Source organism: Simochromis diagramma, unplaced genomic scaffold, assembly GCF_900408965.1.
Source record: "Simochromis diagramma unplaced genomic scaffold, fSimDia1.1 OVJJ01000304.1, whole genome shotgun sequence".
NCBI classification, from domain to species: domain Eukaryota; kingdom Metazoa; phylum Chordata; class Actinopteri; order Cichliformes; family Cichlidae; genus Simochromis; species Simochromis diagramma.
In genome coordinates, this window is record NW_024387030.1 from 12,083,279 (window position 1) to 12,099,089 (window position 15,811).

General features: G+C 41.2%; 2 protein-coding genes across 2 annotated transcripts; one reads left to right on the forward strand and one right to left on the reverse strand.

Moving 5' to 3' along the window:
* Positions 1 to 6,740: 6,740 nt before the first annotated feature.
* Positions 6,741 to 10,372, reverse strand: cmpk2 (cytidine monophosphate (UMP-CMP) kinase 2, mitochondrial). The gene is made up of 5 exons (XM_040042551.1): positions 9,690 to 10,372; positions 9,322 to 9,436; positions 8,730 to 8,931; positions 8,302 to 8,535; positions 6,741 to 7,419 (listed from the first exon to the last, which is right to left on the reverse strand). The coding sequence occupies exons 1-5, from the start codon at positions 10,281 to 10,283 to the stop codon at positions 7,299 to 7,301; spliced, it is 1,266 nt and encodes a 421-aa protein (XP_039898485.1). The 5' UTR covers positions 10,284 to 10,372; the 3' UTR covers positions 6,741 to 7,298.
* A 508-nt stretch (positions 10,373 to 10,880) lies between these two features.
* rsad2 (radical S-adenosyl methionine domain containing 2) lies at positions 10,881 to 13,545 on the forward strand. The gene is made up of 6 exons (XM_040042552.1): positions 10,881 to 11,247; positions 11,333 to 11,494; positions 11,609 to 11,838; positions 11,920 to 12,069; positions 12,646 to 12,678; positions 12,904 to 13,545. The coding sequence occupies exons 1-6, from the start codon at positions 10,929 to 10,931 to the stop codon at positions 13,066 to 13,068; spliced, it is 1,059 nt and encodes a 352-aa protein (XP_039898486.1). The 5' UTR covers positions 10,881 to 10,928; the 3' UTR covers positions 13,069 to 13,545.
* The last annotated feature ends 2,266 nt before the right edge of the window (positions 13,546 to 15,811 follow it).

Here is a 15,811-nt window from a genome sequence, read left to right on the forward strand (position 1 = left end):
TTTTCCATTTCCAACAGTCTGCTTCACAGTGGATTGGCTGTCACAGAGATTTCCTCCCATGTTATGAATGCAAGCCTTTGTTGCATGCATCTGTAAGATAGATCTAACCTTTGTAATAGTATCTTTGCCTTTTGTTGCTAGACTTCCTCCAGGGTAACCCAGAGGTCAGTCTTTGTCAAGTGGTTAAGATATTTAAAAACGATTTGAAAACTAAAACTATCGCAACTGATGCCATGCCCTACATGTTAAATGCAAATCCAATTTGAGACCAAACAAAACTAAGTTAACAGCTAAACAGCAAAACTAAGAGTTTAGTAATTACAGAAGAAATACCTTAGAGACATGAGAATGTGGCCCCCCTTTGCCTAAATCTGTCATTACTGTAAATACTTCTATATGTGCATATGGAACAAAAGAAACACAGTACACGCAAAGACATAAGACTTTTTTTCTTCAGGCTAGACCTATACAATTTTAAATTAGCTCGACTCCTCCACAGATCCCCTGGAAACATTCCAGAAGATTATTTTTTAAAGACAACAACAAGTCATTAAAATGAAAGATCATTTAATATTCACTGTTTATTCTTCTGTATTGCTGTGCTGTGAGAACGCTTTAAATTAGCCGGAGAAGCGGATACCTTTGGGTGCACTATCGCGTGCGTGTGTGTTGCAAGACTGCCAGTCTTTTGCTCAAATGAGCGTTAATGATACATCAGTCAAAACTACTCCACAACTTAACAGTATAGGGAATTTTAATACGTGTATAGCGTTGAGTTGTAACTATACATTGGCATTTTTACTAATGACTCTTAGGGATACATTTAATAGAAAGATTATACAGAAATGCGAAACCTGTAAAATGTTTAATAGAAAATCCATGGCGTTTAACAAAAAGGATGTAATCCACTCCATATAACTGCTGATATAAATGTCAGGTCAAAACTGTTGTTTAACAATGATGTTTTCAGGCTTTTCATGCTGGTTTATTTAAGTATTTTTTAATACCTAAAAAATACTGACAAAGAAAAAAAAATTTCAGCTAAATTTTGCTGATTTTGCTTTATATTCTGAGCGATTGGGATTTTTAATACCGAAATGAAGTTTCTAAGAAGTTCATATAGTCCTGCAGTTGTCTTTTTAGGCACTATATTAAATCTCTGGCAAGGAAACTTCTCGCAGGAGCATCATACCCACCTCAGTCAGATAAAAACTGGCCACTTTAAGTCAAACATGATGCTGCATCGAATAGGCAGGATTAATCATCTCCCTGCAACAGAGCCGAGCTGCTCCATCTTGGCCCGCAGGAGACATCAAACGTACTCCCCCTGCCCGCCTGCCTACTGTTTCCCCTGGAGAGACAGAGATGGGTTAGAGAGTAGAGACTGGCCTCTGGTAGTGCAACTCTCTGTGGAGTCTATATTGATTACACCTGCCACCAGCGGCTAGCTGGAGCTGTGTACTCTGACAGCTGGCAGCACAGGGCGAGATGGATAACTGCTCGAGTCGGGTTTTAGCCAGCTACATCATCACTTGGCTCTGTAGAGGTAGTTAGGAAAGCAAAAGTTTCTCTTTTTTTCTTTTTCTTTCTACTGTTTTTTTTTTAAGTTTACTTCTTTATAGTGTGCTTTACCTTGTTTCTTGTTTCAGTGTTTCTTGGCTTTTCTGTTATGGCACATATTTCATCTCAGGCACGAGGAATCCACTTTCTGTTGTACCTGTGAATGTCTACTTATAAAGTCGTAGAAAACACAAAGCAGGATGAGGCCTTGGCTCTTTCATCACAACGTCCTTTCTCCATATCTTATTATACGTATGCTTGACTTCAGAACTTACTCGCTAAAGTTTTCTTTTCAGAGATGGACAGCTTTAAAAGTGAGTAGGTCTTAGATTTATAAAATCATGTCTACTGTTAAACCATACCCCCGAGGACAACTCATTAAACTCTGTTTAGAAGTCAGAAGGATTGAGTTGTGGGAAGAGTTGGGAGGTGAATCCGGAGTAAATCCCTTTTTTCCTGTTAGCTCACTGTCCCTTCAGCTGGCTGCGAGGTATATGGTGTTGATTATGGAGATGAGAGCCATAAACTCAATATTTTCCGTGCTGAAGTGAGAAGACTGTAAAGCAAGCAAACACACTCTCCCTCTCACACGGGCGAGCCAGAGAGTGAGCAAGCTAAATGGGTGTAGAGGGATTCAGATGGCTTAGTCGGGATAGGAACTGGGATCTAGTGGTATGTTTCTCTTATTTGTGTCTCTGCCTCTCTCCCTGCTTTTCTCTCTCTTTTTATCACTGTGCTTTCTCACCCCAAAGGCCTTATTTGCAATCCTTTGCTTCTCACGCTGCAGTCTGTGACAACAGCACAGGTTGAAACATAAGCTTCACCAAAATCTCAGTTATTTCATTTTAAAAAATACACTGACTTAAAACCATTATAAATTAAAGGCAAATTGTTATGTAAATTGCACAGTTTGGTGTACTTTTGCAGAGTTTAGCAAACATTTGCTCTGCTTAATGATTCATATCCTTCAGAATTATTCTGATTTTCTTTGTCAGTCTGTGCGTTTGTAATTCCTCACTTCTCCGCCAGTGCAGCTTCCCCCAACCACCCTGGATCTGTCTGTGGTAGTGTTCATCAAAGACCGGTGACTCCCCAGATACTGTTACAAGAAACCAGGATCAAGTTGCTCTACTTTTATTTATGTGTAGTGCCGGGAGTTTAAATATCTTCCTGCGATGTGAGAGCTCGGTCTGTTTTGACCCAGCCATTACTTCTGTGGCGGGGACCACAGAAAGAAAAAAAAAAGAAAAACAGACCCGCATGCCTCATGAGAGACTGAATCAAAAAGTAAGACCAGAGATGTGGAGGAAGGGAGAGAGACAGCCAGTCAGTTTAGGTATTTTGAGAGTTAGTCATCCACTTGCCTGTCAAGCAAGCAGCTTCTCTGCTGTTTGCTGATGCCCGACGAAGCAGAAGACATGCCTAAACATTAATGGAACTAAAACAAAAATAAACCATTTTCATGTATAAAGAGAGATGCGCATACAAAGCTGCGTAGAACTTGGCAGTGCTGCCTTTCATTTATTCCTCTGGGGAAGAAGGACGGTGTTTGTATGTTCGGAAAAGGGGAGGGAAAGAAAAAAAACATGGCACACAAGGAACATTCCAAGTTTGCCACAGGAAATCAATTTATTTGAGAGGGCAGCCGGGCTAAAAATAGGGAAGCCCCAAAACAATAGTGTTGGAATTAATTGCCCAGATTTTTGTGAGAAGGGCAAGAAGACTCAAGAGAGCCAAAGTTTGTTCTCCGTCTTGTTTTCAAATGTGTGTTATGGAAATATTAGTCTGGTCTAGTTGTCATGTTATTTTGTTTTGGTATATTTCTGCTTGTCTGGAGCTGTCAAACAGAACTGAATCTCAATCATTTTCTTCCCCGACTTACCACTCGTCAACACATCTGCCAGCTGCCTTATTTGACAGGATATGATGATTTATCACAAGTTCTCCGCAGTAAATAGACAATAACTGTTTTGTCACACTCCACCGAGTTCTAACTGGGTTTTTGGGAGTGTGTGAGGGAGTGCTGTAGGGGCCTTATGGGGGCTGATGTGTCGTTTTTAATGAGATCTCACAGCAGTGTTTAAATATTTAACCGTTCCTGGTGAAGCCTCCCCAACAGCCGCCAGGCAAAACTGGTGAGGTTTCATGCAATCATCACAAACTATACTGAACCTATCCCCCGAAAACATCAGAAAATAAGCACAACCTGAATACATAATGGCATTATGAATACACAGCCTGCTGTGCCTAATACCTGCACCTATCGACAGACATGCCGTCTTTGCCTCTGCAAATAAGCAACATGACAAAGGGTGAGCGTGATGATGAAAAGCTGTTGAATTATACATCTGTTTTTTGATGGGATATTTTCAAAACTTTTCTTTCCTCCCCCCCACCCAACAAAGTAATCCCCATTTTGAGCTTTTTCTGTATGTTTCTGAGAAACATTTCACCAGCGATCAGTTCAACTCCTACACTCTTCATGTTTTTACATCCCACCGCCCGTCAGTCACAGAGAATGGTGCTGGGGTGTCTGCCACCACCTGCTGTGTTCAGAGAGACGTTTCGATGGTGTGCTTGCATACGCGGTGTTTGTGTGTACAATAGTGGAAGTGTCTGAAGGGCATGTTATGTTAGGGTGAGTGACTGTTGAGGAGATTGGTCTGGATGGACAAATAATTGTATTAAGATTTAGGGTCAAAGAAGACTAAAAATAAATCTGATTGTTTTGTTAATCATCTAACTTGGTCTGATGACATAAACTGGGTGATGAAATCAAAATACTTGTCCTTAAAGGTGTTTAAATAGCTCTAAAATATGAGTTTATGAGGCTGTACTCTGATTTAAATTTCCTTATAAATATCATTTGGGGGTTTTTTTAATCACAAATGTAAAATAGGAGACTTTAGTTGGTATTTGAAGCCGCTCGTGTGCTGTATTTGGAGGTGCGAGCAGTAGCAAGGGGAATCTGGAGGGACCTGAGCCCACGGATGGCAGCGTACGCGACATCTCCCATCACTCTCAACACTTCCACCCCCTTTTCCTGCATCCTCTCCTCTTTCCAGTCTTCCCCTAGGCTTCTCTTCCTTCTTTTATCCCCCCCCCCCCCCCCTCCCCCCACTGTAGACAGCCCATCCCTGCCAAACTTAGCTCTCCCAAAATCCACCACCACTCCATCCGGTTGCTGCTCTGAGGTCTCACTGATTGAAAGGAGCATTATTACCTCCCGCTATCCTGCCCGTCCACTGTGGAAAATGTTGCTTATTTGACAGTGGATGCATACAGATATTGCTATAGAGGGTCTTTAGAGTTTGGCAGACACTTGGTGCCAAATCATATGCATGACTCCTCTTGCCATGCCGCTTCATGTGGCTGCCAAATGAGGTTCACTCGGGTTTTTGTCAAGGGACCTAGACTATTATTCAACACCCCCCCACACCCCAACAAGCCACACTCCTAACATGCACACACACCCACACACAATATGAAAACCTGTGCTTCCTCAGTGCCCTCTTTCCCTCTCCCGACCTGTACCAGCCCTATGCCCTCCCACTCCCCTCCTGCCTATGCCTTCAGTCTCCATACCACACTCATTATTAATGATCTAAGGGACAGCTTTCATTTGATCTATTACTTAGGACGGGACGGCGGCTGCTGTGCTGCTGCATCCCTGCTGGATCTTTAATTATTTCATGGAGGGCTTTCCTCCTCTCCGCTGCTCCTTCTCTGTTGTGCAGATGAAATATTGAAGTTGAGGAGTGTAGTGCAAAGTGGCCCCATACAGAGTAAGGTGTGTGTCTGTGTGCGTGTCTCCTCTGCTTTTGTAAGTGTACAGTGCATTTGTGTGCACAGACATATATCTGTAAGGCCGAGTTTCTGCCGCTCTCAGATGGATCTTAGTTTTTCATTATATGAGGCTCCGACTTTTATCTTGAAACTTTAAGTAGTGAAGTCACAGATTGGAAGCAGATTGCGTTAGTTATTAACTTCTTCCTCGAACTGCAATTCAGCTTTGAAATATTTTCAGTGGGTGAATATGTGAGTTCTTGTTGTTGTTAAGACTCCAGAGTATATTCTGGCTATCTGACAAAAGAAATAGCCACAAATGTGTCCAAAAGGAAAAAGAAAATGCTACGACAAATGTGAACAGAATTATTTCGCTGCATGTGTAATGCGATGTGATTATGGGCCATAAATGTTGTATTACGGCTGTGTTGAGGAGCAGTAATGGCATGATATCACCGCTAACTTTTTGTTGCCAAAAATATCAGCGCTTAACAACATCTGACGGGGAAATGTGGCTGACACCGCTAGCGCACACAGCTTTGCATTCAGGTATGAAATATGGCAGGAGGCCTAATTGGCTTGCTCTCCCAACTTCATACATTTTGGACTCTCTGTGTTAATGGCAATCAAAATTCCACATGGTCTATACTACATTCATTCTGTGCCATACAGAACATCCACTGAGGCACGGGGCAGCTAAGGAGCTTATGAATTCAGCAAACTGTACACAGCTGCCTCATGTAGGAAACCATACTCTATAAACATAATGACTTAATTTTAGTCTGTGTGACGGCATGCGATGGTAAGATTTGCATCCGCAGCACCTCTGCATTCAGTAAAACACTGAATTGCTATAACTGGTAGAAAGAGTGATTCCATGCACTTATGTGGGGGACCAATGAAATGACATTGATATACAGCGCTCCATTAATTGCCATATGAATAGGGTCTGCATTGCTTGGCACTCTGCTGATGCATCGCAGTGAAAGAGATGGGTCACTCTGTCTTCTCCACCCTGCAGCTTTGCCAAGCTCATAATTACTAAAACCCCCAATTAATCTTCCCATCACATAGGCCAAATATACACTTCCTCCCTATATAAATGAGTTATAGTATATGCTCTTAGTAGATGTGCATGATTGTGTGTGTGTGTTTTACAAAAGTAGGCGTGTGTACATTTACGTGTGTCAACTTGAAAATGCCAGTGCTTATGAGAGCATCAAGTACAGATAGTGCCATGTGATCTTAGTGCATCACTTGCGTCAGTATCACACAGCTGAGTTCATGTTCTTGCAAACAGAGCAGGACATTGTGTTAATGTTCATAGCCAGTTATATAAGCAACACAAACATGCAGCTATACACAGTTTGTAGAAGAGAAAACACAAACAGATGTTTAGTGTCATTTTCTTTTAATTCAAAAACTTTTTTTAACAAGTGAAAATATGTTATCCGAAGATAGACTGGGTTCTGCATTTATTTTAACAAGCTAACATTCAACGTACATTTTAAGATTTGTTTTTTCTTATTTGTGCATTTTGATTCAATCTGCAGTAACTCGTCGCCCTTATATAAATGTTCCTATCCACTTTGCGAGCGTCAGTCTGCAAAAAAAAAAAAAAAAAGTGCTGCTACAAGGTATCTGGAGGCTACACAGTGTCTAATTTCTGAGAGGTCACAACAGCCGTTAGATGTACACTTCTTCCTGACAATACATTAGTGTGAGTATGTGTGTGTGTGTCTACATGAATATGTATTTCTGATTGTAGCATGCAGTTCTGGCCCCTGGCATTCAACCTTTACACGTTATGAATAGAATCTCTTCTCCACACTCCAATCTGCCCACTAGTCTGTCTGCAATCACATTTACGATGCCTTACTGGCACCTAGTGGTGACGGGATGCACTGCATACACTTGATGCTTGACTGCCAGCAGGGGAGATGGAGAGTTGTTTACAAGTGGCATTTGCCCCTAATTAAAAGCAGTACTTGTTGGAGCACTCGGTCTGCAGAAGGACTAGCATCCACAGTAACACAAGCTGGGCCGCTGATCCTCCGATAAGCCTCCTCCACTCTGCGCACACACACACGCAAACATTGGTCAAGGAGTGAAGGAAGCGTGCAGCACAAGACAAATTTTAGTATTGTGATTGCTTACAGCTTTGCTGCACAGTAAGGTATACAATACAGTACATTTTTGAGAAACAACACAGATGGCTCAGAGTTCTGCTATTCCTGTTACCAGTGAAGAATTGTCCTTTTGATAGTGGCGGGCCAAGTCTGCAGAATCCCTCACTCATTCACAGGCTGACTGTCAACTCCCTCCGTTTTCTAATTCTGCAGGCCCAACATCTGGCTGTCCCGTGTGGAAAGGCCATTATGTCAGGACAGAAGACGAATGAAAGTAGCCATCGACCTGTCTGTGTAGCAACTAACTAGGCCGGCAGTGCCTGCCAGTTTTGACCAGCTTAATGGAGCACAGCAGCTCAGCAACTAATCACCTGCTCTTTCTCATCAGCTGCCTCTCCCATGGGACCGTAATTGATTGTTAAGTGTTTGATGGATCAGACGAAGACTGAGCTGACTTGACTGTGAATCCACAGTCGGGTTTGTACTGATCTTCGCTTTCATGCTCTAACACTCATACTTTTTCTTCTTTTTCTTTTTCTTTAATATAAGTATAACATAGCGGAGCCTTTCATTTTTGTCTGACGTGCCTGACATCACCAAGTCTGGGTACCTAGAATCATCATACTTGTCCTCAATCAGATTAAGAGTGCCAGCAATATGCACAGAGAACTACTTTAAAAGATCCATATTAATGTTATCACAAGTTCACAACCAATTATTTACGCTTTCAGTCTAAATGGGCATTTTCACTTGCTTGATGAGTGTTCTAATGCAAGTATAATGCTAACTGAGTAAATAATACATTATGCATAAGCACTCCAACTACCTGAGTCTGAACAGCTGGTTGTGATCCAGCTCTTCCTCTTCATCAGTCTTTCCTTGACCTCTGTTTCTCAGTCTCCTCTTCCTTTCCTCGGGGTCAAGTGTGAGTAAGACCACCAGGCTGGGCTGAAACAGGTCGCTAGGCCAACAGTACACCTCTGAACCTTCTCCTGGAAGGTTGCACACTGGACCACTCACCGCTGTGGCGATGGCATAGGCCGCTGTGCTGTGCCAAAATCTGGGGACAGGTAATCAATGGTGAATTGAAAGGTGAATGACAGGTGGAAGTCGCATCAGGTGACTTGGTAGCCACTGAATATTGAGTTGTATAGATCTGGATCTCAGCGGGATCTACAAGTTCTTACAAAAGAAAAAAAAAGGTCACAAAACAGGCAGACCTCACTCCACCTGCAACATCTCAGCTGTCTTTACCTGTCAACAATGACAGGTGTCTTCGTGCCCTTTAGGCCTATTTGATCTGCTGAGATGTAGTTCCCCAGAGCATAGAAGGCCCTGCGGATGAGGGGTGGCTCCTGATCAAAGCGGGCTCTCCAGGGGGAAAGGCACTCTGGTGGGGATGGCAGAAGAGTGGCCCCCAGTGTATCCTTCAGAGACTCAGTCAGAGTGGTCTTACCTGTGATACAGAGAAGGACAGGAAATAGATTCACCTCAAAACCAAAGAAAACAAAGGTGTGAACATTTTCGAATCACAAAAGGAGGAATTCATCCTTTTTGTTCATATTAAAAGAAACTGCGGTGGCCCTTGAAAAGTTCAACTAAAACTCCCTCTTGAACCACACAGTTGAGGTTTCATGAAGGTTTGAAAATAGTATTAGAGGAGCGAGCTGCACAGTAAACCATTTCAAAGTGATGTAACTTTTCTGAGGTCATGATACATGATATTCCATTAACTGAAGCTCCCTGGCAGATAATGGCTTTAGCGGAGAACAACCAGCCACCACTTTAGGATGACATCTATGCATCAGACTGATCACATATTTATTTATGAGGTAATGGCATTAACCTGTGGCATCCAGGCCCTCTATGACAATAACAGGGAAGTCTGGTTTATTTCTGGCCTCCACCCTGCTGGGCAGCAGCTCCAGCACAGCCTTAGCTTCTGGGATGATGTCACCACACTGCAGAACAGACAAATCAGTTAAGCAGGCAGGAGTGAGTCATAGACTGCGCTGTCAATGAGCGCACACAGTGCTGTGGGCCACCTGGCCCTCCCTGATAGATAAACGTTAGAAGCAAGAGCTCTGGGTCGCTTGGTATAAACTGCTATCCCTACATCCTCCACAAGAGTGCGCCCGTTTGCCAAAATCTTATGCGGTATACTAAAATAAACATAAAACAGTCTTGTAAACATTAAAATGAGAAAATACGTACTTTTTTCATCACGTCATAGGCCTCATCAAAGCTGTAGAATACATCTGAATTGATAATGTTGAGAGTAGATGGGTGATATTCTGGCGCTTCTGAGGGTACCACATAGTATCCCTTTGCCACATCCATCACCTGGCTTGCTGTCTCTGACCACATGTGCTGCGTCCACTGTTGGCCGTCTTCAGCTGGAGAGTACGAACAAACTAACACTGGGTCATGTTGTATTAAATCACTCAAAAGCCGCTCTATCGGGGAGGAAGTGTCAGAATTCCCTTTTAAAAAGTAACCTTTAACGAGAGAATCCCTGACTTTTGGTAGAAATGAAGACATGGGAGACAAGCGACATTCCGGAGGTAAGTCCCTCAGCAGTTTGTCTTTCAGCTCCCCGTAAAACTTCGCCGTTTTGATTCTGTCTCTGCTGCAGTAAACAAGGACAGAGTAGCACTTGTCACGGTTTTGAACTTCTCTGAACACCCTCGGCACGTCTTCTCCCAGGTGCTGTTCCTTAACAGCAAAATAAAAAGGCGCTCCATTTAACTCCACTGAAAAAACACGAGAGCGCCACCGTGGAAGAAGAGACATTGCGTGTTTTGACATCTTGTACACCAGATGCCCTTATCTGTTTCCAAAATATGTCCCGAGACGCATCCTGTGAGCTGAAGGGAAAACGATAGTAACGGCGCCAAACGGAGAAAACGAAACTTTTCGTTTACTGTGAAACGCCTTTATTATTGAAGCCAACGCCTCGCAGGGGCAGCTCAGGAATTCTTTCCAGGAATCCAAGTTGTGTTTCTTGAACGTGTTTAATGAAAATGAGAGACACCAAGAGACTGGACAAGTAGCGAGGCTGTGAAAACTACAACTGAATGCACCCAGACTCGAAACAGAAACTGTTTTACAAAGAAGCATTTATCACTGAAAGTTTGACCATTAGAGCTAAAGATCTGCAATATTTAATGGCATATCACTACTGTACATAAAGGTCTCTAATAAAGGTTTAATGGACGAATGACACTGCGAAGAAATGCAAAGAATGCGTTGTCATGACGCGCGTAAATTATTTCTTGCATCTCAGCAGGATGGAACCAGGCTAGGTTTCGTTTTCGTTGTTTGTAAACAGAAACTTTTGAGTCGCTCAGCTGACAGGCTCCCCACACCCTCTATATAATAAGATGAGCCCTGCGGGTTTCGGCTTATGACGCGCCAGCAGCAAGTCTGACAGCACAACTCGTCATTTAAAAAATGGATTTTTCTCCTGCTGTCTCGTCTCCCAGGCTGCTTCTGCGGCGCTTCATTGGCACCATCTACTGCATTTTTGAGATCGCCTTTTCAAAACTCACTTACTGGACAACAGGAGCCTGCAAGGGAACAAACTCATTCGTTGCTGGTGATAAACTGGACCAAAACAAAGACCAAAATCCAACGATCCCAACGAGCGTCAACTACCACTTTACGCGCAAATGTAATTATAGATGTGGATTTTGTTTCCACACTGCAAAAACGTCCTTCGTCCTGCCCCTGGAGGAAGCTAAGACGGGGCTTAAACTTCTAAAGGAATCAGGTGATTTGACAAATTAATAACAATAAGCTTTGTTTTTTGTCAAATTGCTGTGCATGCTATTAAATTTATGTCTTTTTTTTTTAAGGGATGGAAAAGATCAACTTCTCTGGCGGAGAGCCCTTCCTGCATAATAAGGGAGAGTTTGTGGGGAAATTGGTCCAGTACTGCAAACAGGACCTTCAGCTCCCAAGTGTCAGCATTGTCAGCAATGGAAGCATGATCAAAGAAGAATGGTTCCAGAAATATGGTAAGATAGCTAAGTTATTAACAGCTTCTTTTTTTATGGGTACATTCCAGCTGTGCCATATACCATAGAATAATTTACATTTATGATCTCTTTCATTTTAATTTCCTCTTCTAGGTATCTATCTGGACATTCTAGCTATCTCCTGTGACAGCTTTGATGAAGCAACCAACCAGCTGATTGGCAGAACTCAAGGCAGGAAGAGCCACCTTGACAACCTCTTCAAGATCTGCAGCTGGTGCAAGGAGTATAAAGTGGCACTGAAAATCAATTCCGTCATCAACATCTTCAACTATGACGAAGACATGACACAGCAAATCAATTTGATTAATCCTGTCCGCTGGAAGGTAAAAATGAAAAAATAAGTAAATAAATATGTTTGTACGGGGTAATCATGGATGTACTGAACGTCTCGTTCTTGTTTTCAGGTCTTTCAGTGCCTGCTGATTGACGGGGAAAACGCAGGCGAGACAGCCCTGAGAGAGGCAGAGAGGTTTGTCATCAGTGATCAGCAGTTTCAGGAGTTTCTGGACAGACACAGCAGCGTCTCTTGCCTTGTTCCTGAGTCTAATGAGAAGGTATAATTCTCAGACATGTGCAGCAAGTATGGCAAATATGTTTAATGCAATAACCATAATGTATTCTGTGGGAAACATGTTTTTCATCCTTTTTTTTTTTAATTTTTTGATATAAGTAAGGGCGTAGAATTAGAGCTTGGTATGCCTAGAGTGAATAAAATGTGAATATTATTATAGTAAACACACACAATGCACAGTTAAACAAACAAACTATACAAAAGTTGACTTTTGAACACCACTGTCAGTTAGGAATTTTGATGTTGTTTTCTTGTTGCTGTATAGATGGCCACCAAATATAAGGGGATATTTTGGTATAGACTTTTGGTATAGTTTATAATGCTATGATAACTTCTAGAATATCCATGTTTCATATCTGTGGTGTGCTCATTCTGCATTACTCCTCAATTTTGCAGCACTATGGCATGAAAAGTAGGAACTAAACATATATATTAGGTTGAAACATGAGCTCAGGTCATCCTGCCTAAAATAATTCTTTGTTGTGCTGTAATTAATGGTTGAAAATCCAAAGTTAGGATACACAAAAATTAAAATTTGTGGTCTTTTTTGTTTTAATAGATGAGGAACTCCTATCTGATCCTGGATGAATATGTAAGTACTTCAGATTATTACTAACTGGTAGTGCGGCTGAGCCATTCTATCAGATGTTTAAGTAAAAAAAATGAACTGTATGTTTGAGTTATATGAATGTGGATTCCTCAAATTAAGTAAAAAGGCTTGAATTTGGTATAATTGTTTAAATTAGTAACTTGCTAGGCATTTTAGCTGAAGGAAACTTACTTCATATGTTGATTTTTTTCCTTATTTTTGTTACAGATGCGTTTCCTGGACTGTCGAGAGGGACGGAAGGATCCTTCCAAATCCATCCTTGATGTTGGAGTAAAGGAGGCAATTCGCTTCAGCGGCTTTGATGAAAAAATGTTTCTAAAAAGAGGGGGAAAATATGTGTGGAGCAAAGCTGATATGAAGCTAGAGTGGTAAAACGCTGAGCCCGTGACCTTCTTCAGCTTGTGTTTGATGCTCCTTTGCTAAGTGTTTGCATTGATATGCTCTACAGTATGATCATTTTGCACTAGGAATGTAAATATTCAGATATATCTAGGCGTGTGTGTGTGTGTTCTGGGGGGGTTATTTGAAGGTTACGGTCACCAAATAGAAGGTGATCCAGAAGTATTGTTCTTCTTTGTTTTTTATTAAATATCTAAATATCTGTCTTTTATGTTAAGCACTTTGGTATACCGCTGGTTTTTAAATGTTCTCTATAAATAAAGATGTATTGTATTGTAAATATATTGTACTGTTTATGATTGTTGAACAAAGTAACATTGAGTGTTATATTCAAATTGTAATTTTACACAACAAATTTAGATTGAAGGACAACTTGTCAATGATGTTGTCATAATTTATTTTTTATGTGGTTAAGTAACAAGGCAAAATAAAGTCATTTTTTCCACAATACAGTGGCTTGCAAAAGTATTTGGCCCCCTTGAACTTTCCCATATTTTGTCACATTACAGCCACAAACATAAATCCATTTTATTGGAATTCGCTGATCAGAAATGCAGCCAAGAGGCCCATGGTGACTCTGGACCAGCTGCAGAGATCTACAGCTCAGGTGGGGGAATCTGTCCATAGGACAACTATTAGTCGTGCACTGCACAAAGTTGGCCTTTATGGAGGAGTGGCAAGAAGAAAGCCATTGTTAACAGAAAACCATAAGAAGTCCCGTTTGCAGTTTGCCACAAGCCATGTGGGGGACACAGCAAACATGTGGAAGAAGCTGCTCTGGTCAGATGAGACCAAAATGGAACTTTTTGGCCAAAATGCAAAACGCTATGTGTGGTGGAAAACTAACACCGCACATCACTCTGAACACACCATCCCCACTGTCAAATATGGTGGTGGCAGCATCATGCTCTGGGGGTGCTTCTCTTCAGCAGGGACAGGGAAGCTGGTCAGAGTTGATGGGAAAATGGATGGAGCCAAATACAGGGCAGTCTTGGAAGAAAACCTCTTGGAGTCTGCAAAAGACTTGAGACTGGGGTGGAGGTTCACCTTCCAACAGGACAACGACTCTAAACATAAAGCCCGGGCAACAATGGAACGGTTTAAAACAAAACATATCCATGTGTTAGAATGGCCCAGTCAAAGTCCAGATCTAAATCCAATCGAGAATCTGTGGCAAGATCTGAAAACTGCTGTTCACAAATGCTGTCCATCTAATCTGACTGAGCTGGAGCTGTTTTGCAAAGAAGAATGGGCAAAAATTTTAGTCTCTAGATGTGCAAAGCTGGTAGAGACAGACCCTAAAAGACTGGCAGCTGGAATTGCAGCAAAAGGTGGTTCTACAAAGTATTGACTCAGGGGGCTGAATAATTACGCACACCCCACTTTGCAGTTATTTATTTGTAAAAAATGTTTGGAATCATGTATGATTTTCGTTCCACTTCTCACGTGTGCACCACTTTGTGTTGGTCTTTCACGTGGAATTCCAAAAAAATTGATTCATGTTTGTGGCTGTAATGTGACAAAATGTGGGAAAGTTCAAGGGGGCCGAATACTTTTGCATGCCACTGTAACTATTTGTCGCTGTACATTTTAAACTTTTTTTGATACTATAATTTGTTTTCCTCTTAAGGTAGAACAGAAATAAGAACACACTTTTATGCAAAGTAAGATAAACATGGATAGCACTGATCTGAAAGAACGGTGGTCTCCTCTCAGAGCAAGAGGCCAGACCACGAGGCTAACAACAACAAAGCCACACCATTGTGTGGACCTTCCAGGCCTTGGAAAATTAAGTACACTGATCTTATCTGTTGTATAAACCTAGCAGACTGTAGCTGGTTCCAACAAGATCAGCAATACTTTTCTACTTTCAATTTACTGGAAATGTTGTATAGAAGTTCAAATAGCTCGAGTGGTTTCAATATTTCTGTCACTGCCTCTATCTGGATATGGTTTAGTTGTTTTTTTTTGTCAAACACATACCTTACAATGTCTAATTTATGTTTTGCAACACTCACACATAGCTGAACTGAAACTAATGTTATTGCAGTTCACTGCAGCTGACTGAGTACTGAGATGTAGGTCACAATTTCGATTGTATAAAAGCTTGTGTATGAAAACACGTTTTTCTATTTGTAATTATTTTCATTTTTAGGTCTTAAATTTAGGCAAATAAATAAAATTTTGACTGGCAGACAAAAGATTAATGGAAACAAGCATGTATACTAGTTGAAATTAAAAAAAATTTAATTTAAAAAAATGCCATTTTAAGCCACAGCTTTTCTAAATTAACAGCCTTGTCAATTATTAAAATCACTTTTTATGTTACTGTAATGGCTAATGAACCAGTATACACATTTAATGCATTTAATCAAAATGACATTTTTAAAGCTAAAATATAATTACTGTTGTTAAAATGTTGTCAAATTTACTGTTTCACAAAAAGCTGAAAAATAGTGATTCACACTAATAGTCCAATATGCTTGTATAAAAAACGTGAATTCCGTAACAACTGATTAAATCAATTGTTAGTTTTAAAAAGTTATTGACAAACCGTATTTTCTAATTTTTTACCCAGATAAATAAGTACATAAAAGACATTTGTTAGGCACTGTGTATGCAATGTAGGCTGTAAAGGCAAATGAGAAAACGCTTAAAGGCGATTGCAGTGTTTTGACAGCAGGGGGAGCTGTTGTTTGGATAGGTGGCAGGTGCT

Bases quoted from the DNA above. Each gene is read 5' to 3' on its own strand.
- rsad2 (XM_040042552.1), top strand. From the start codon at position 10,929: ATGGATTTTTCTCCTGCTGTCTCGTCTCCCAGGCTGCTTCTGCGGCGC. The intron at 12,070-12,645 runs GTATAATTCTCA...TTGTTTTAATAG, and splicing joins TTCCTGAGTCTAATGAGAAG to ATGAGGAACTCCTATCTGAT. The intron at 12,679-12,903 runs GTAAGTACTTCA...TTTTTGTTACAG, and splicing joins ATCTGATCCTGGATGAATAT to ATGCGTTTCCTGGACTGTCG.
- cmpk2 (XM_040042551.1), bottom strand. From the start codon at position 10,283: ATGTCAAAACACGCAATGTCTCTTCTTCCACGGTGGCGCTCTCGTGTT. The intron at 9,437-9,689 runs GTACGTATTTTC...TCTGTTCTGCAG, and splicing joins CCTATGACGTGATGAAAAAA to TGTGGTGACATCATCCCAGA. The intron at 7,420-8,301 runs GTAGTTGGAGTG...GTGTGTGCGCAG, and splicing joins AACCAGCTGTTCAGACTCAG to AGTGGAGGAGGCTTATCGGA.